This window comes from Filobasidium floriforme, assembly GCF_021052385.1.
Source record: "Filobasidium floriforme strain CBS 6241 chromosome Unknown HD553scaffold_2, whole genome shotgun sequence".
Lineage (NCBI taxonomy): Eukaryota > Fungi > Basidiomycota > Tremellomycetes > Filobasidiales > Filobasidiaceae > Filobasidium > Filobasidium floriforme.
The window spans coordinates 938679-958673 of NW_025763623.1; the positions used below are offsets into that span (position 1 = coordinate 938679).

Genomic DNA, 19995 nt, shown 5'->3' on the forward strand with positions numbered 1-19995 from the left:
ACCCCTGCTCTGGTTGACGATGCTAGAAGACGTTGTCTGGGCACTGGCATCTGCGCACAGCCATTTCCGCTATTTGCGCCTGCATATCATACGATGGCGCGCATATCGCCTCACCAGCAGTCTCACTTGACTAATAGAGCAACGTTATCTGTTCTATGTCTTGGTTACCCTTGTCAGATTGTCAACGAGGGTCGTATGATACAGCCGTCGCTGTAATTATGACGTAAAGAAGGGCAGATCCCTCAAATTGAATGGTGGTTCGTAAGGTATCGCATGATATTGTCACGTATATCGTAAAATATAATGGCTGCTTGGCCTGTACAATATGTAAATGTGTCAGATGCAGCTATGATTCATCGTATACTTGTAGATCCCGTTCATGCATCGTCTTGATCTTCGCTTATCGCCTCGGGTCTGGTCGCCTTCCGCTCGACCTGTCCCTATAGCTCGAGCCGCTAGGCAAGGGCCGAGGGGTATTGCTCCACATCGGCCGGGCGTTGTCTTGGCGAGACTGTTCAGATTGACGACCGGCTGCGGTTCGATCCGAGTCTCCACGGGCAAGAGGAGGGGGTGCATTGCTGGAGGGACGACCGTTGACTGGAATGGCATTAGCCGACGACCTGGACGTTTCGCTGGGTGGGCCTCGATCGAAACGAGCTGGCGGTCCGCGGGGGTGCGAAGGAGGTCCCATCGGCTATAATCACCATGCCAACCGGATCAGCCTCATCACTATGCAAATCGCTCTGGAAGCAGGAAAACTCACGCTTGGACTGGACGGTACAGTGGCTACGCCGAGAACCTGGGCACGTGAAGGATGAACGAAAGGCACAGCTCGTGCTGGAGCTTGAGTCGTAGAAGCGGGTGCAGGTGGGGGTCCGGACCTATCACTGCTGACAACATCGTGAGATCGGGTGGCGGCCAGACCATCGCGATGCTGAATTTCTGGCCCGCTTTGTCGGACATCCGAGGGGTACCTGTCCGGCCCAGACCTTGACAGCTATGTGAGGAATGTACGCGGAGCTTATCAGCCGTGTTGTCTGTCGTCAAGCTGCGGATGGCACTTACGTGAGGGGGCGACCTTCGACCAGAACGGCTATCCTCGCTGTAACGAGCCATGCGGAGCGTTTCTTCAAGGGGCCTAGATTCCCTGCGCTCGACTTCGTACGGTCTATCCGGCGTCGACGTATCCTGGCGAGAGTTTGATCGCCCAAATTCTGGCCGTCCCACTTCGTTTCGGACTGAAGACCGGTTTCGATCTTCCCTGTCGAAATCTCTAGGTACTGAAACAGGTCCCAGCCTGGATTTAAGATCTTCCGGCAATGAACGTTCTTCGTTTCGTGGCGGTACTTGGACAGTCTGTAGCCCAGATATTACCCGTTAGTCACACTCGTCTAAGAGACCAGAGATCGACCGATCGTAACTTGCCTCTCTATGAGGTGGTGGGTCGCGGACAGATGACGTTGACCCGCGAGCTGAGCCCGCGCGCTCAGACACTGCATCGTGTTCAGGTCTATAATAGTCGCCTCGACGACCGCCGAATGACCGATCCGAATCTCTTGGAACGGGACCGACGGGGGGTGGTTTAAAGCTCGTCGAGGCAGGTGTAGTCTGTGGGATATAGACATGCCGCAAGAGGCAAGGCATGAGCAAGCTGGAGAGCGGGGTGAATGACTTGACCGGACGACGTACCCTATCAGGTATTCGATTCGTTCTCTCATTCGTAATCTCCCTATTTGCGGCTTCAGAAGCCGGCGCCCCGAACGTCCTCATGTTCACGGGGGTGGCATTCACGCCACTCAAGAATCCGGGTTGTCTTGGTCCGCGAGGCTCTTGAGCTGAAAGGGAAGCAGACCGAAATAGATTGTAAGGGTCCAGGTTCCTCGTCAAACGGTAGCCACAGCACGATCGGTCGCTATTGCCTGCAGATCTGATCGCTGCCCAGCCGTTTCCGAGCCCACCGAAGGATAATTTGTGGGTCAAACCAAGCGGTAGGCCGGTAACCTATGGATACCTCGTAAACCTTCCCAAGCATTTTCTGGCCTGGCGCATTATCGCACAAGGAGTGGCAGAGACTGCTTTCGCGGTAGCTCAAACTGCTCGAAGTAGCGATGCAACATCGATAACGACATCGCCGGCTGGCAACGAGCGTGGGCAGCGAACCAGATCGGCAGACGAGACAGTAGACCGAAAGACCTGGGCAATGAACGTACGTCTGCTTTGTTGATCACGCCTGTCCATGTTGGCGGGAGACCCGTCCGCTCGAGGCTGAGTCGGCGGCAAGGCTGTACGAGCTACTGAGCTCTCGGCTCTTCCAGATGGTGCTACCGTTGCCGGCTCGCGGATGTCAGGGTCGACACGCATTCGCTTGCTCGAACCTCGATCGTCAGCGAGATCGTCCGGTTGATCCCTTCGCCTGCTCTCCCCGACGATTGGCCGGGGACCGAGAGGCGGATCCAGACTCCTTGAGGGTGGATAGTTGCGATTGCTAGGACCGCTACCTTCAGGCGGACCAGAAAAGGTGTAGCCGTTATCTCGACGATCTAGTCCCTGACGACCCCGTTTTCCGTTTCGTCTCCCGCTCCTTCCACCTCCGTTCCTGCGAAGATCCGACTGATTGGAGGTCTGTCGGGAACGTCCGTCGGCCCTTTGACCTGGAAGAGACGATTCTGGGCGAGGCGGGGAAGTGGGATCATCTGGCCCCATGCTGTCCGCAGACACGTCCGCTTCCACCTTCGCCGATGGCGACTCTGTAGTGGAGGACGGCCTGTTCTCTGGAATGTTCTTACCCTCGCCGCTCGATTGCCCATTTTCCACAGACGATCCACGTCGCGGCACGCTTTCCTGACCAGGAATCGGCTCGACATCGGGAAGGTCCTGCGTGGGTAAAGGTGGAGTCTCTGGCTCGGGCTCGACTGGCATCGGTCGGGCCCAAGATACTTCTTTCGTAACTGTGTTGTAATAGTACGTTTTTCCCTCATGCTTTCGAGAGTTCTTGGTGATCCAATCGGGGGGTAAAGGTGTCTCTGTTGAAACTGAAGGTTTGACTTCGCTCACGGCCTGATCGTGATAGCGGACACGTTAACCATGACTCGTAAAAAGGCGGCCGAGGAGTCTCGACTTGCAGTTCGAATCTGCTCATTCTTCTGTTCAATCTGGATTTTGGGTTCCTCTTCTGCAATGTTGAAAGAAAGCGGATGAGTATCGCTAGCTTCCACTGGCAAGAGAGAACAGCGCGACTGACTTGGTTTCTCAGTAGCTTTGGGTGGTGCCTCAACCGCTCTTGGCTTTTCTTGCTCTTCCTTCACCTCTTTTGTCTGCTCGCTCTTCTCTTGAGGAGCTGACCCAGCCTGCCAAGGGTCAAAGTCGTCCTCCATACCCCAGTCCACCTCAGCGTCCATGTTGTCGACCTAGTAGGGTTTTCGAGTGGTATTCGAGCTTCGAGCTTTGACGGTCCTGGACACGGGACAAGACCGAAGGCTATATCGAGGAGGTCTTGGGGATGATGGAGTGTGGTAAGGTGGCTCTGGTGTATCTCTAGATGATTGTGGTCGGGTTCCCTTTCGATGTGAATCGGGAAAGGCATCCATCCCCCTTCATTAATTGGGACTTGGGTCGACTCAGCTTCGAGCTTGGATGACGTCTTATCAAACAATTGATCAATTGACCAGCGACTGACAGTTTTCTATAAATGTGACGTGGCAGTACCGAAGCGCTCCCGCCCCCGAATCGAGTGTGAAACCTTTCTCTCGAACATGAAACTCGGTCGTGAGCGGGACAATCTATCGACCGTCCGCTGCCCTATGCCAGTCTTCCGTATATTAAGGCTGAAGTTATGTCTCTGAAGTGAAAGCTCGAGCAAGCTTTCGCGTGTTTACTGCCCGTCTCGATGAGCCAAACTTCATCTGGACGCTTTGCGGAGCACAATGAGTTTCGTTGTCCACGCTGCGCGACGTGCCAATGCATATGTCGTGTAGACCATTTAGGTTGATGCAGATTGATCTAGATTGGTCTCATTTCTACCTAGATGCAAACTTTCCAAGGATATGTCGGTTGATGGGATCATTCCAATCTGGCGTATTCCGCTGTGCGTGAGGCTATTTGCGATTCGAAGATAGATGTATGTCAGAATACTATAGCGATCTGTACCTCGCTTGCGATCCAGCCACCGAGGCTAGTGTATGGCAGACCTATATCGAAGCTTTAGCTCACGCAGTACGTATGATATGCCCATCACATTCGGCCACCGAGACCTCGCTTCCTGACGATCTTTAGATGGTAAGAAAGAAGAAGAGATACATAATCAGGGAAGGGGCACGTGACGGCTTGTTCGACGATGACGAGAGAATTGTATATCAGTGGTATGCTTTGCAACCTTCTGAGTGAGGTTGCGAATAGGTCGCCAAGTTCACAGTACAGAAGGTTGATAATCTTACAGTATGACGATACAGGTACCCAAGTAAAATGAAAATGGACATGTGTAACCATCCTTCAGCACAATTCGATAACGGACAATGATGGGGTGAAAAGGCTCTCATAGAGTACATATCTTCTTGATGAGAGCTGTATACAACAGAAAGGTGTGCAAATTAGGCCAGTGGAGCAGCTTGACGAATCGAGTGTCAGTTCATCTTTTTCCACTTAACGTGCTGACATAAGATAACTCGCCCGCGCTCGGTTAGAACACCTTGGTGAAAAGACAAATAATCAACTCATATCCAGACATCCTATGCATACACTAAAAAGGTAACAGATTCATATACTTGGAAAACGATGGCTTCGTGAACCTGAAATCTGTTTGACAAGCACTTACCGATCCTGCCTTAGGGTATTCCGCCTCGCCACGGACATCACTTATCATCTTCATGTCCGCACATATGCTGCTGCATCTGTGTTGCTCTACTTCAAAGCGTGCTCCGAATGGGCGTATGGCACTGTCTCAGTCGTGCGCATGGCAGAATGGGCCAGGAGGTTTGCGATTCCAACTCGGTGAGACTACGTACATCGAGGGAGTCTGCTGGGACAATGCTGAGCGAACGAGTGCTGAAACCGTACGCGCGTAATCATACCTTGTTTTCGCCTCGGGATCGTCGATATTTCGGGCTTTTACAGCATTGCAAATCGCAAGCATCTTGTATCTCCGTCGCCGTCGCTCTTGGCATCTTGTGACTGCAACTTGGAGACGGTTGTACCCAAACTCTGTCATTTCCACGACGAGAGCACGAGAGTGGCAGCGTTCCGTGAAACGAAAACGCGACTGAATCCGAAAGCGAGAGGCGATCATGATCATTTCGGGCGCGTTGCCGTCATCGCCTCGCACTCGGCGAGCTCTCACATCAGCAGCTGCAGCAGGTGCTGCAAGGGGAGAACTGTCTCGTGTTTCTCATCGGACCCCGACTCGATACTTAGACTATACCATCGCTAGCCAAGTGCAAATCACCAATCACTCACCACCCACTAGCAGACTGGACTTGCACCGGTTCACAAAAGTCCTCCCATCCCAACCATCACAACAGCTTCTGGCGGAATCCTACCACAGCGAGCAGTGCGGGATCGTGAATTCGATGTCGACATCGACGACGGATACGATCTGGACATTTCAACCTATCGTCACCCGAATCACCAACACTATAAGTGATAGTACTCCTGGTCGGGGAAGATATCCGGTAGATTCCGGCATAGAAAGGGCACCGAGAGCGAGGACGACAGAGAGCATTACGCGAACATACCGCGACCTTTAGCAAGAACGAGTCGAAGAATTCAGGACCTGCCGACCCCGGCTTTCTACCGAAGTCGGAGCGTCCTCAGTCGAGGAGAGAGAGGATAGGAACAGGTAGAACATTATTGACAGGAGCACGCGACAGTGCGGACAAAAGCAAGACCTAGCATTAGTTTAGGGGCGACGTCGCGAAGGCAGCCGCTCCGAGAAGGGAAAGACTAGGCGGAGACGGTAGGACTAGACGATACGGGGATATCAGGAGAAACATTCAACTAGAGTAGACGAGAGGAAACAACGGAAGGATCCATACTATGGCCACTCATCGACGGACGGGCGCACCGACGCATAATCGGACTAATTCGGCACAGATCAACCAGAGGGCGCAGGTGAGCCAGTCGACACCGGGATGGTTGACCACGATCGACGCTGATACTGGGATCGATCCGAATCGTACGCTTGCTTTGTACCACAACGGTACAAATACCCATTTCCCAACCCTGCCCCGATTCAGCTGGCCAACGCGTACCAGGAACTGGGGAAAGAATTGGGTAGTGAGAAGTTGAAGGTGGTCGGAAGTTACACTTTGGGGCGGGTTATCGGTGAAGGTGAGCGGCTGGCCGACAAGATGAAGGTATGAGTTAAGATGCTCATCTCTGCGTGATCTCGCTCTATTCGCTCTATCCGCTCCTCTCGGCTCGCACAGGCTCCTACGGTGCCGTATACATCGCCACTCACCGTCTCACCGGCACCCGATGTGCCGTCAAAAAGATTCCCAAGTCCATGACCGGCCAACTCACCCGAGAGATCCACCACCATCGTTCCTTGCACCATCGTCACATTCTCCAGCTCTACGAGATCATCGCTACCGAATCGCACATCTGGCTCGTCTCCGAATTGTGCACAGGTGGGGAACTCTTTGACTACCTCGTCGAGAGGGGAAGATTACTGGAAGGAGAAGCCAGGAGGATTTTTGGAGAGTTGACAGTGGCCGTAGGGACGATACACAGGAAAGGCACAGTCCACAGGGATCTGAAGCTGGAGAATGTGTTCCTGAACGGATTCTGCGGAGTGAAACTGGGAGACCTGGGGTTCGCTCGGGAATGGTCAAGAGGGAGCAAGCTGTTGGATACGTTCTGCGGGACGACAGGGTACGCTTCGCCGGAAATGTTGCAGGGACATAAGTACGCGGGGGAAGGTGAGCAAAATACGGCGGCAAGAAGCTGGATCGAGGTGGCTTGGAAGCTGATAGGTCGTCTGCCTTGCTTTCCGTCACAGAGGCGGACATCTGGTCCTTGGGAATCATTCTATATACGCTTCTGTGTGGGGGCTTGCCTTTCGATGATGACGATGAGGACACGATGAAGTCGTTGATCGTCAAGGGGGAATACGAAGAACCCGAATGGCTGAGCGATGGTAAGTCGAGATGCTTTGTTTGCGCCATTTTCCATTTTCTGACGAGCAGCTGTATCCCACCCTGACCCTTAGAGGCCAAAGACCTCATTCAAAGCATCCTAAAGCTGGAACCGACGTCAAGACTATCGATCGAAGGTATCCTCTCTCACCCATGGTTCAGCAAACGTATAGTCGACCTGCCCGCGGATGCGCTACAGAACGGACAGTCAGGTGCAGGTGCGGTGACACCGTTCTTGAACACACCTGAGACAAATCCGACCGGGATGACTTCGTACTTTTCCGACACGTTGTCGACCCCCTTGCCGGCAGTGAATCAGCATAGAATCGGCGGTCAGGCGGGATTGTCGCCCTTGAGTTCCCCAAAGTTGGAGGCTACAAAGATGACCGCGCCGCCCCCGACGAATAATCTCCAGGGTTACAAGTACCCGACGAGCAAGTTGGCTACAGAGGCGATCCCGATCAGATCCTCGGATGGGGAAGGGGACGCCTCAGATACCTCGGCCGAGACAAGGACGTCTTCGGATGAGGGGCATACGAGCACGAGTTCGACGACGGCACCTACCACTGCCGAAGGTGACGAGACTGTGGACGCTTTCGACACAAACAAGGCCGCAACGGAAGCAATGTCGATGGACTCTTTCAACGATGTCTACATGCTTTCGAACGAGAGCCAGTCGACCATCAAGAAATCACCAGCTCCAAGCGTGACATTTGCCAAACCGAGCGTGCACATATTGGAAAAACAGCCCGAGGAGGACGAGCTTGGGGTTTCTGACGGACCGGATTCGAGGCGACACTCGGCGATCAGTTTCGACGAACATGGATATCATATGGCAGTCCATAGCAGGACTCCAGCGAGGACCAAGCGGAGGTCCGTGTCATCCAGCGTCGCGTCGGAATGCCGACCGTCTATGTTTCACAGTAGCTCGTTTTCGACATCTGCGCTTCCCATCGTCGACTATCTCGGACAGCTGGCCGAAGCGTCTCCTGTCTTCTTCTCGACCATTGACGAAAAGGAACTGCTGAGGAGTCTCGAACTGCTCGGCTTCGACGTTGGGCAGATGAAACATAGCGTTACGAGTGATGCATGCGATTCCAGCGCGGCAACGTGGTGGATGCTGAGAGCAAAGCAGCAACAAAAGGAAGAGTATGAGAGATATCAGTTGGAAGGCTTACCGGTTGTCACCGAGGTCGAACATCCTCCTAGACCTGCAACTGCACCTCCTGTGCCTGTGCCTTCCGGAGAGCGACATGTCCAGCCTCCGCAACAAAGTGCAACTGCCGACGTCTTCACCAGCGAAGCAACCAGGGCTTCAGTGACGCCAGACCATACGACCCAGATAAGACCCATCGAGCTAGGACCCCCTATTCGGTCTTCCAGTGATGCTCGGAGACCCTCGCTTGCCACCGACAATAAAGCTGTGACGACGCTGGGATTGCCAAGCCATCTGCATCAGCAGTCTGTGCCATCCGAGGAACCGGAACGATCAGGTTCGTCGAGATCGGTACCAATAAGTATGGGCCATCAAGTGCCGAACTCGAGCCCTCCATTGGTCATGGAGCCGTTGAAGCCTGCCGATGAATCGAGCACTGCGGCGTCTAGCCCGGGCAGCCCCAGCCGGCGGGCGGAAGCAGGCAAAGTAAGGTCCTCCTCGATCTCGATGCTGCAACGAGCGACCTCCGCCCTGTCTACGGGTCTGGTAAGGAAAAAGTCGGAAGAGAAACTTCTCGACGAGGCTTCCGCCAAGGATGCCGGCGACGTGAAAAAGTCTCCTACCAAGTTAATCAAAACGCCACCCCTCGGCCGGCGAAAGGACAGTCTCGAGGCTTCACAGACGCTCTCTGATGACAACCATGAAACGCTTGGGAACGGTTCTGGACCTGTCATTCCGCCGTCTTCATCCTATGGCACTTTGTCTGGGAGCACAATTTCGCTCAACGATTCTCCCTCGACCAGCAAGGCCCCAAAGAATGGCAAGCGTGAGAGCTTGTTGATGACCTTCCGCTCCTGGTGGAACGAGGATCGCAAAAAACGGAAACGCAACAATGGCGGTGCCGGTCCTGTCATTCAGCATCACGGCCTCAGTCATACACCGAGCCTTAGGTCCCAACATATGCACGCCGTCAAGCGAACCACGATTGTACAGAGACGCTCGCCTGCGGATAGCCGGCCCCACATTGGCTCGCGACGGTCGAGCAGTGTCAACTCTCGCAGATCATCGGTCACATCCTTGCACATGCCTCTTATGGAGTTGCCAGCCGGTTCACCAATGGATCCATACACTCTCCTTCGCCGGCAAAGTAGTAGAAGGTCGACTGGCAGCCGAACTCCGACTAGCGAGTTTGGAGAGTTTGGCGGTGGGTCTCGACCGACGTCGGTGCGGTCGATGCAGTTGCATGGCTCGGCATCGCAGAGGACATTACACGGCAAGGCGCAGTCTATAAGCTCTACCGGATCACGGACACCGACACGGAGTCCAGGAGGTCGCGTTTCGCATTATCGCAACGTTTCCGCTTCTTCAGCTCGATCACGAGCCCGGGGCGGTCCACACAATCGCTCGGCCTCGACCGCGACCAACGCTTCGAATCGTTCGGGAGGATCATCACGTCGTTCATCCGGCATGCCCGATGATAGGATCGGCGAGGACGGTAACGATTACGAATCGGACGACATGCTCGTACACGCCTGGCGGAAACGTTCGGTCGAGGACCGACTGGCCCATCCTACCCAGCTCATCGCCAAACGGACTCGGTCCCCCCTGGCGAGTCAGTTCATACTCAGTCATATGGGTAAGCCGAGACCAATGCCTCCGATCCGGGACGTCTTCGCCGACAAGGGCAAGAATGTCGATGGTCAAGGTGAAGAAGATTGGACGAGTGACGAAGACGAAGGAGGACAATTCGCTGGTGGCCTCGGACAATCATCCACAAGCTCGGGCAACCCGAGCGGCGCAACGATACACGATTCTCCCTTGCAAAAAAGTTCGGGTTCGTTCTCCTCGATGCCCATGGCGTTTTCTCGGGGCTCGACTCGGAGCGGCTCCAGCTCGAAAACGACTGATACCAAGCAGAAGTCTTCCACGTCAACGTCGTCTTCATCTTCCGGCTTGGTTGTGGAGCAATCGACGGACAGCCGGGCCCGTGGTCGAGGCGTTATGCCTACGAATCGTCCTGCCGACATTACTGAAGAAGAGGAACCTGAAGAATAGGACGACAATCTGTATTCCCACATACGCATAATTACGCACAACGCGGACTCCTCTCTGATTCTGTTGGCGCTGTCGTGTCCTGACTCAATTTCGATTTCCCTCATGTACGAATCCCTTAACGAGCCTCGTGTGTATCTATATACCCTCGCACACAGCATTTCCATTGTCATTCGCAATCGAGATGCCGTCCAGGCTTTTGTCACGCTGCAGAGGCTGCTTCCTCGCTGTTAAATGTAGTTGCAGTGCCCCGGCATGATGCGGTGCGATGCGCGCCCGCTTGACAGCCGTCTCGACATCGATCTTGAGCCTAGAACATCGGAACTGGTCGGAAAGTAATCGGAAACCCTTGAAAAGTCATGCAAGTTGTAGTATACGATACTTAAAGCTGGTCCGCTAGGTGTCCGATGAGACCGTTCTCTCCTGCGACCTATAGCTCGGCCTGAAGCTCGATCGACCCTGCCTCTCGTAGGTTCGACGTGGTCGTGTACACAGCTCGACAATCAAGCGGCTCTTGGCAGGTCTCTAACACAACTTGATTTCAGATATCGGGAAAGGATGGTATTATCATTGAACGCGCTAAGCATGACGAGACTCAACAGATCTAGAGATACGGGTTGTCGGTTTCACGTTTCGAGATTGCAATTTCTCGCTCGATCGCTCGTGCCTTGAAACCCGATCTGAAAGATCTCGATCAAACGTGCGTCTCTCGATCGTTGATCTTTCCGAGCTCCGACGTCGCATCGCGATCAGGCTGTGCCATCGAAAGAACTCTTCGGGGGGTTTCAAATGTGAAGGAAGGACCAAAGGAGGGTCATCGGGTGGATACGTTTCGCTTCGCGCCCCAAACTAAATAAGCGAGAGGACGTCGCGCTCGCGACCGAAACGTCGTTGTGGAGCAGGGCCACAATTGCAACAACGAAACAAGATGACGACGACGACGACGACGACGACCAGCCATCTCCATCGGATCGATGAATATCGCAGCACAATCGAGGAAGGGATTACGTAGAGTGTACTAGAGTGTACGATCCGTTCCGATGTTTCTCCTGTGCATTTCGGGTATCGTCGAACGCCAGACGATGATCCTACCCTCCTTTGAAAGTGGATCGTCGCGCTCCCTCTCCCCCTCGCTCCCGCGGTGGGTCTGTGCGCAACAATGAAACGTCTGATCGGCTCGAATCCGTCGTCGTCGCCCTGGATTTACGTCTCACCCGAATCGTCCGTTCATCGCACGATTCGATCATCTGACCACGGCGACCGCAGTTTTTTTCTCTTTCGGCTCGACACAGCCGTCCAACATTCAGAAAAGGTATATATATATCCCCGGTCGAGAAGGACAAATCGATCGCCGTCGCCACACACCCGTCTTCGAGTTCTTCTCTTCGGAATATTCCTCTTGCCTATCTAGTAGCTAATCTAAAAGCAACTTGCATCAAAACCCTCGAACAACACCGACACAATGATCCCCCTGCCGTTAATCGCAGTCGCCTTCTCATATATTACTCCTTTCCTCTTCTTTTATTTCTCCCCGTTCGCTTCTATCACCTTTCACATACATGGATCGATCGGATATTCCTCGTCTCGTTACTCGCTCGCGTCCTTTCTTCCCCTCACCGACTCCCCGTACTCGTCTCGTTCCTCGTTCTCGTCATCAATTCGCCACGTACCCGCCTCAATTCTGGAAGAATTCGTCGATAGCATCGTCAAAGTAAGGAAGTCGTTGCGCTCTCGCCAGTCTCTCACCCGCTGCCAGCTGATCGTTGCCGAGATCCTAGTTGCCGAAGTACCCCCTTCTACCCCCCTCTCCCGTCAACTACGACCCAAAGCTGGACCTCTACATGCGAGGACAGTATCTGAAGGAGCTAGGTTACAATGGAGCTTCTTTGCACGATGCCTACGAGACCGTAAGTTCCATTCCGACCTCGACCTCGGACTCGCTCCATCCCGATCCCGAACTCGAACTCGAACTCGAACTCGACCTCTCGATCTCGACCCCGACCCCGACCCCGACCTGGCTCGATCCCGACCCCAGACCTCTACCTCGTTCCGCTATCCTCCTCCCGGCCTCGAGAATCTTGCTCGACGTTGTTTCGCTGACGCGGATCGTCTCGTTTCGTCTGCAGTGCCGACCGGATTGGCTCGACGACGTCCGAACCCCCCTCGCCTCGCCTCAAACCGTCTCGCCTCAACCCGCCTCGCCCCAACCCGCCTCGCCCCAACCCGCATCAATCGACGACAACTGGCCACCCGTCAGTCCTCTGTCCCGTCGTATGCGGAAGTTGGAATTCCGGCTGCATGATCTCTACTGGAACATCTACTGGGATTTTGAGGACTGGTTCTTCCAGGAGTCCGGACTATGGTCGTGCCTATCGAAAGTCCCGATAGACGCCGCCTGGCATTTGATGGAATTGGCTCGAGGTCTCGCCGGTTTCGCCCAGGGTCTCGCCAAGATCTTCGTCGGTTTCGCTCAGGGTTTTGCCAAGGTCTTTGTCGCATTATTCTTGGGTCTTTCTGCTCTCGAAGACTTGCTTGAGGCCATCTGGGTCTTCTTGGGCTTGGTCAGGCCTAATGAAGATCTGGTGTACTACCTTTGGCAGCGGGTACTCCTTTGGCAGTGGGAGTGGGAACTCGATATTGTCGACGAAGACCTTCCTACGGCGATGCCCGGCGCGTATCCCGGATTCGAGGTGGAACGACCGACTCCGAAGACCAAGATCGATGTCAATAAGGAGACCGAGATCGACAGGAAGACCGAGATCGACGCCGAGATCGACACGAACAAGGAGGCCGAACTGAGCCTCGTTTATCCTGACGGACAGACCCCTCCTGTGCCGACGCTTCGGCGAGGTCAAGAGGGTGGCAATGTTTGTCGCTTGCTGTGAGCTGAGCCTCGTTTGTCCTGACGGAAAGACCCCTCCTGTGCCGACGCTTCGGCGAGGTCAAGAGGGCGGCAATGTTCGTCGGTCGCTGTGATCCCCGCTCGTTCGTCGTCTTTCAGTCTGCCCTGCCATCGTCTCCGGCGTATTCCTCTCGTGTCCTTACACCTCCGTGCCATCGCCATCGTCCTCGCCTTCGACATCTCGTGTCCGTCTTGGTATCCGGCCTTCATAACCGTCTTCGCATTTGTCCTCGGTCTTCGTCATCCTCGCGTTCGTCCCAGTCTTCGCCAACTTTATTCGATTTCGTCTTCGATCGTCATCACCGCGACCCTCTGACCATGCCATCGCCTTCGTTATCCTCGCCCTCGCCTCTCCGTGGCCATACCCGTCGTCGCGTTCGCCAGTCGACATCCGTCGACATCCATCCATATCGTCCTGCAAGTCTTGACCCGGTTGTCAACACGCGGGAGTTCGGAACCCATACCAAAGCGCTGCGCTCGATCGATTCAAGATTGTACTGCAGCCAGCCATTCGATCGACTCCAGTATGCGAGGGCAGCCGCACATAGCTGGGTCTCCCTTCGGACGGAGCTCGGAGGGATCTCGCAAGTCGTTTTCGTGGGCAGACGAGCTGGTCTCGTTCTTTTTCTTTTTATCCGAGCATCTTTTAGTCTAATTCTGGCATCGTTTCGTGTGATCGGCTCTGTTGTACTGTATTATCAGTATCTGCTGTGGTTTCTTGCTTGTTGACGTGGTGTGTCATGTATATCTATCCCGAAGTTGGTGGATCAAGTCGGCAAAGCGCGGACATGATCGTGTTTTCTTCCCCTTCTGCCAGCGAAATGTCCGCCCCTTGCCGGCCGGGATTGAGCGACCTTCCACCGAGTTCGCTTTCGAATCGGTCATGAATATCTGGATATCAATCAGTCAGGTCTTCTGCTATCAACTCCAACTTCGTGACAGCCCGACATTCAGATAGATAGTAGATCCTTTTGTACGATGAGCGTAGCAAACGCGGACGAAGCTAGAAAAGCGCTCAAACTAGCCCAGGACTACCGTGAAAAGGGTTCCTACTCGGTCGCTCTCAAATGGGCTCGCAAATCGTCCAGCTTGTCACCATCATCAGAAGCAACAAGCTTGACAGCATCTCTGGAGAAAGAGATCGCTTCTGGTGCCACATCGACATCGATACCGTCGAAAGATGCCACGTCGTCAGCTACCAAAGCTACAGGCGCCGAGACGCACCCGAGTGCGAGCGGGACGCATCAACGGCCGGGACATGGATCCTCCAGCGCTGGTGAGACTTCCGGATCTTCGACGAAGGATGGTGGAGATGCCAAAAGCAGATCGTTCACTCCGGAGCAGACGAAAGTGGTGAAACGGGTCATCGCTTGTAAAGCACACGAGTATTACTCGATATTGGCAGGTGAGCTCGATATCTCCAGTCTGCCAGTACGGACCTTTTCGAACACCCCTTTGATCCGACTTACTCTTGAACTTTGTAGTGGAAAGGAGCTGTTCCGAGGGGGAAGTGCGGAAAGCATATCGAAAGGTCAGTCAGACTGGTCCATGACGAGGCTCGAGGCTTACTAATCACCCGTCTTCTTGTCTTATTCAGCTCGCTCTTGCGTTACACCCGGACAAGAAGTAAGCTCAACAACCGGGAATACATCTGGCAGAGGTTCTCACCCAAACCTTGTTCTCGTTCTGCCGTTTACAGCGGTGCACCGAGAGCCGACGAGGCTTTTAAAAGTCGGTCGCATCGCTCTCGCTTCTGAGCTGAAGAAAGCAATACTGACACCCTCTACCCACCTCTGCCATCACATAGTGGTCTCGAAAGCGTTCCAAGTCCTGTCCGACAACAACCTGCGAGCGGCTTACGATTCAAATCCTCATCAAGACCCTTCCAGTCGAGGTGGCGGTGGTGGAGGTGGTGGACCGAGCATGGCAACGAGAGGGTTCGGCGGCGGTCATCCTGGGTTCCATCAGTCCGAGGTCTCGCCGGAAGACTTGTTCCGTGCGTTCTTTGGCGGTGGAGGGTTCGATCAGTTTGGAGGTGGCGGTGGTGGCTTTGGGGGTGGACCAGGTGAGTAGCGAGGTGCAACATGACTCGACGAGGCGGGATGCACATTGACGTTTACTGACGGTTCCGTCCGTCTAGTGTTCACGTTCGGCGGCCCCAATGGGTTCAGACAATTTGGCGGCAACCAGGGCATGCATGCTCGAGCTCGAGATAACCGACGAGAATCACCTCCTCCCAATTGGGTGCAGATGCTGCCTCTCCTCTTCCTCGTATTCATCGGTCTCCTCTCCTGGCTCCCTGGCATGTTCTCGACCCCAGACCCGGGGTATCAATGGAAGTCCATCTCGCCTTGGACTCTGCACAAGCAGACGAGCAGCATAAACGTCGATTATTGGGTCAACCCGCGGGAATGGCAGCGACACCCCATCTTTGAGAGTATACCCGAAGGGAAGAGGGGGATGGAACAGGCTGGAACGTATAGCAACAAGTTGAAGCGGTTCGAATCTGGGATCGAACAGCATTACGTGTCCACTCTGCGTCAACAGGTAAGCAAGACTCGAGGCAGGTTTGTGTCGGGGCGATTACGACGTGGGAGCTGATTTGACAACGGCTCTGCGTGATGTGACTAGTGCGGCAACGAGCGAGAGGATAGGCGCGATCGTATAGACCGGAATCGTGGACTGTTTGGGCTCGGCGCCGATTGGGAGAAGATCGCCCAGATCCAGAACGAAAAGCTACCGAGTTGCGAGAAATTGAGAACGCTCGAGAGCAAGTACTCTGGGAGCCGGAACTTGTATCGGTAATAGATAGAGAGAGCATTGTACATGTGGTCGTATGGCACATGGCATCGTCCAGCTGTCATGGCGGCGAATCGTGTTTACGCGAAGACACGCATGTTGACTTGGAAGGAAGCGCGGGCTGGCAAAGAACATGGGGACGCTTTCACCTCACCTTGACCGGCATCACTACAAGCTACAGGTCGCATCCACACAACTTCACCGTCGATCGGTTTCGTACTCTGGACTTTGCCTTTACCCAATGGCTCTCGGCTTACTCGCCCGTCGTTGTCTTTCCCCGGTCCATCCCCGATGGGGAATGGCGGTAAAACGCTTCGTCCGGTTTGAACGCTTTTCATATTTGAAAAGAGGATGTCACACTCTCTTCGGGTCAACATCACAGCGATCACTCGGGAACCCGGGGCACCGCCATCCAGCGACCCCCACCACCTTGGCATGAATTCCCCCCCGCGGGGTATGGTCTGATCGAAACGGGGGAAATGGTCGATTGTTGACGGTTTCGACCTTGACCTTCCCCCCCCCCCTGGTTGTCCCGTCAAACAAACAAACTTCGGCGGCATTCCATTCTGCAGTCCCGGCTCAACATTCTCAGTGGAAACAGGTATAAATCCAAGGGTTGAACACAAGCAGCAAGCAGGAATGGTCCAGATGCTCTCGACGCAAAACGCACCAGTCAAGTCCTGCCGACGACATCTGGGCCGCCCTTGTCAGAGCGCCCTTCTCCGAGCCAATTCAGGATGCTTCACAACGTCGCCATCAACGGACTTCTCGCCTTTATATTGACAAGCGGAGCTATCAATGCTGCAGTCATCCCCCGCCAAGCTTCAGTCCCTCCCTCGGTGTGCCAACCTCTCGACGGCACCAACGGAACGGGTCCTTACCAAATCGACACAACCTGTGTAGATCCGTTGTATGGCAACCCGGTCGTCCTCAACGAGACCGACCAGACCTTTCCTGTCCCTCACCGGCTGGTCGCGGGTATCTTTGACAATACCACGGTCACGTTCAACATCTACCTCCCTCAACTAGGGTCCGGGTTCGAGAACCGGTTCTTCCAGTACATTTATCCTCTCGCCAACGGATCGGCCACCGATGCCGAGATCCAGTTCGCTGCCGACCAGAAGGGGTACCAACTCGCCGTCAAGGGAGCCTTGGGGTACAGGCAGGACGCCGCGGCTGCCAAGTTTGCTCGTACCGTCGCTGCCAAATACTACGGGTTGACCGACCCCTGGAAGATCAACGGATACGCTTATGGGGGTAGCGGAGGGTCCTTGCAGATCGTTGGGGCCGTGGAGAACGTCCAGGGGGTCTGGCAGGGGATCGTACCTTATATTCAGGCCATCCCGACCTCGATTCCCAACACGGTCGCCTCGCTCGCTCACTGCGCTCTCGTCCTGGGCGACAAGGGCTCCGCCATTGCCGATTCCGTCTTGCCCGGTGGCGATGGCAACCCGGAGCGAACTCTGAACGACTTGGAACGGGCTACTTATCGTGAATGTACCAAGCTAGGTCTGCCCCCTCGACAGTGGGAGGTCATCAAGTGGGGTTATGACGGCGGATTGTTGCTCAACTTCTACCCCAATATCTATAATATCGACGCCAACTACGCTAACGACTTCTGGAGTAAGACGGGGTACGTCGGAATGGAGGACTCGGACCTTGGACGGTTCTACCGGTCTCGCAGACGCAGCGGCAATTCGACCTTTTCCAACGTCAGATACGACCCTGCCGGGACGCCGCTCTCGCTCAGCATTGACAACCTACCGGATGGCTTCTCTCTTTTCGGGGCCGATTTCACGATTGTCAACCCCAACGGCACGGTCATCACCCGGTTGAACACGCTCGGTATCAACGAAGCCACAAGAGAATTCAACTTGAGCATCACGCCTTCGATCAACTCGTCCCTCTTCACCGCACCTGGGTCCCTCTTCAGCTGGGACAACAGCAAGTATCTGGCTGCACACCTGTACCACCGATACCAACTCCCCGTCCGAGAAGGCTTTACGATTTACGACCAGTACCGACAAGGCGGTGTCTCGTCAGGTGCACCTCTCTACCCTCAACGTTCCCCGCTCATCGCACCCATCTTCGTTGCCGGGTCCAGCGGTGGCGGGACTCACACCGGCGCCATCAGGTCCAAGATGATCGTCGTTCAGAACCTTCTCGACATCAATTCGCCCCCCTGGAACGCCTACTGGTACAAGGGACAGGTCAAACGGGCCTTGGGAGAGACCAAGGCTCGAAGCATGTATCGGTTATGGTACACCGATAATGCCGACCACCCGGAAGGTCCAGTCAAGCAGAGCTCGCAGAACCGATTGATCCAGTACGACGGAATCATTTACCATGCCTTGTACCACATCTCGAGATGGCACGAGCAAGGGATCGAGCCTCCCGAGACCACTTTCACCCAGAACGACGGGCAGATCACCGTCCCCCCGACCGCGGACGAGCGTGGTGGGGTCCAGCCTGTCGTCGTTCTCACCGTCGGCAAGGGTAACAGTAACGACAAGGTCGTCAACGTCAGATGCGGAGAAAACGTCGACCTGGCCGGAAAGGTTCAGGTACCAAGGGGGTTGGGTGGAATCATCAAGGCCGAATGGGATTACGAGGGTACCGGTACTTTCGAGCCCGTCAAGATCGACAAGGCCAAGAAGACGCTCAACGTCAAGTCCCAACACTCGTACGGCAAGGCGGGTACCTACTACGCTACTCTCAGGGCGTCGAGCGTTTACGACGGCAATATCAACAACAACTTTTCCAATGCTTACAACCTCGACCGAGCGAGGATCGTTGTTAGCTGTTGAAATCGACCGGGGTTCGGCCCATTAGCGGGATTGCCTGGATCTCAACGAAGAGATTCTCGAGACCGAAGCGTCGGAATGATTGTTCAGACGTCGATATGCGGTTTCTACAGCCAGTGAGGCTTGTAGTGGTCTGCGCAACGAAGGTGTACTGAAGGGAAATATCATTCAATTTGCTGCCTTTGCGTACGACCTCTTCGTCATTTGATTTTCAACGACTAATCGGCTTTCAAGTATCGCTCTCATCAGCTTGATAGCGAGTCGATGGAATTATCGTGCAAACCCTGCCGGACTGTTCAGATCAGGTCAGTGTTCGCTGTTGGATATCGAGTTGATCACCGTTGTATAGTTTGCATGAGGATAAAATATACAAGAGGGGATCATGAAATCAGACCAGAATGGTCTGCTATATATATTATTCTGGTAGGTGGCAAGGTGCTGCGGTTTGCGGTTTGCGGTCTGCGGTTTGCGGTCGCAAGTTGCGGTTTGCGGTCGCAACTTGCGGTTGTGGTCGCAACTTGCGACAGTGGTCGCAGATTGCTAAGCGAGTCGCAGATTGCTAAGCGAGAACAAAAGGAAAGGTGCGAAGAGTGGATGTGCTTTATTGTTCCATGCGGTCTATTGTTCTGGGAGAACAATAGACGTGCGGGAGAACAATAGGATTCGACACTCCCCCTCACTCAAGCGTCCTTTGCGAAAGAGGTTGGTTTTCCCCTGAGACCCATCCCGGTGACAAGGTGATGGAATTGGTGATGGGCGAGACCTTTGGTGAGAGCATCGGCAAGGTTGTCCTGAGTTGGAACATGGGAGAGTTCAACGGTGTTGTCAAGTACCTTCTCTCTAAGATAGTGGTGTCTCATGTCGATGTGTTTGGTGCGATCATGAGCAACAGGATTCTTGGATAGTTGAATGGCAGCATTGTTGTCGTTGAGAATGGCGAGGGGACCAGAGACCGGGTGACCGAGAGATTCGAGAAGAGTGCGGAGCCATACTGCCTGTCGGGTAGCATCAGCAGAAGCCATGTATTCAGCTTCAGCGGTTGAGAGAGCTGTAGTTGGTTGTCGTCGGGATTTCCAGGCTACCGGTCCTCCAAAAGCACGGAAGAGGTATCCGGTAGTAGATCGGCGAGTGTCCAAGCATCCACCCCAGTCAGCA

The 19995-nt window shown here is 54.4% G+C and overlaps 5 protein-coding genes across 5 annotated transcripts; 4 read left to right on the plus strand and 1 right to left on the minus strand.

The window, feature by feature from the left end:
• Positions 1-258: 258 nt before the first annotated feature.
• On the minus strand, positions 259-3551 carry HD553DRAFT_304561 (uncharacterized protein). Its single transcript, XM_046179028.1, has 8 exons — positions 3242-3551; positions 3123-3172; positions 2211-3057; positions 1690-1835; positions 1426-1608; positions 1066-1356; positions 764-997; positions 259-694 (listed from the first exon to the last, which is right to left on the minus strand). Exons 1-8 carry the CDS (start codon positions 3396-3398, stop codon positions 401-403), a joined length of 2202 nt encoding a protein of 733 aa, XP_046039723.1. The 5' UTR covers positions 3399-3551; the 3' UTR covers positions 259-400.
• A 2332-nt stretch (positions 3552-5883) lies between these two features.
• Positions 5884-10542, plus strand: HD553DRAFT_100484 (uncharacterized protein). The gene is made up of 5 exons (XM_046176364.1): positions 5884-6102; positions 6228-6321; positions 6420-6911; positions 6992-7129; positions 7202-10542. Exons 1-5 carry the CDS (start codon positions 6028-6030, stop codon positions 10336-10338), a joined length of 3936 nt encoding a protein of 1311 aa, XP_046039724.1. The 5' UTR covers positions 5884-6027; the 3' UTR covers positions 10339-10542.
• A 1106-nt stretch (positions 10543-11648) lies between these two features.
• Positions 11649-14142, plus strand: HD553DRAFT_333536 (uncharacterized protein; the record flags this gene model as incomplete). Its single annotated transcript, XM_046182105.1, has 6 exons — positions 11649-12046; positions 12114-12242; positions 12462-13216; positions 13249-13761; positions 13940-13970; positions 14055-14142. Coding segments are annotated over exons 1-6 (1764 nt in total), but the record flags the coding sequence as incomplete, so codon positions are not given.
• A 20-nt stretch (positions 14143-14162) lies between these two features.
• HD553DRAFT_304568 (uncharacterized protein) lies at positions 14163-16173 on the plus strand. The gene is made up of 7 exons (XM_046179029.1): positions 14163-14642; positions 14722-14768; positions 14835-14863; positions 14937-14968; positions 15045-15302; positions 15378-15784; positions 15869-16173. The coding sequence occupies exons 1-7, from the start codon at positions 14216-14218 to the stop codon at positions 16040-16042; spliced, it is 1374 nt and encodes a 457-aa protein (XP_046039726.1). The 5' UTR covers positions 14163-14215; the 3' UTR covers positions 16043-16173.
• Positions 16174-16624: 451 nt separating this feature from the next.
• Positions 16625-18974, plus strand: HD553DRAFT_100521 (uncharacterized protein). Its single transcript, XM_046176365.1, has one exon. It carries the CDS (start codon positions 16774-16776, stop codon positions 18841-18843), a length of 2070 nt encoding a protein of 689 aa, XP_046039727.1. The 5' UTR covers positions 16625-16773; the 3' UTR covers positions 18844-18974.
• Positions 18975-19995: the final 1021 nt, after the last annotated feature.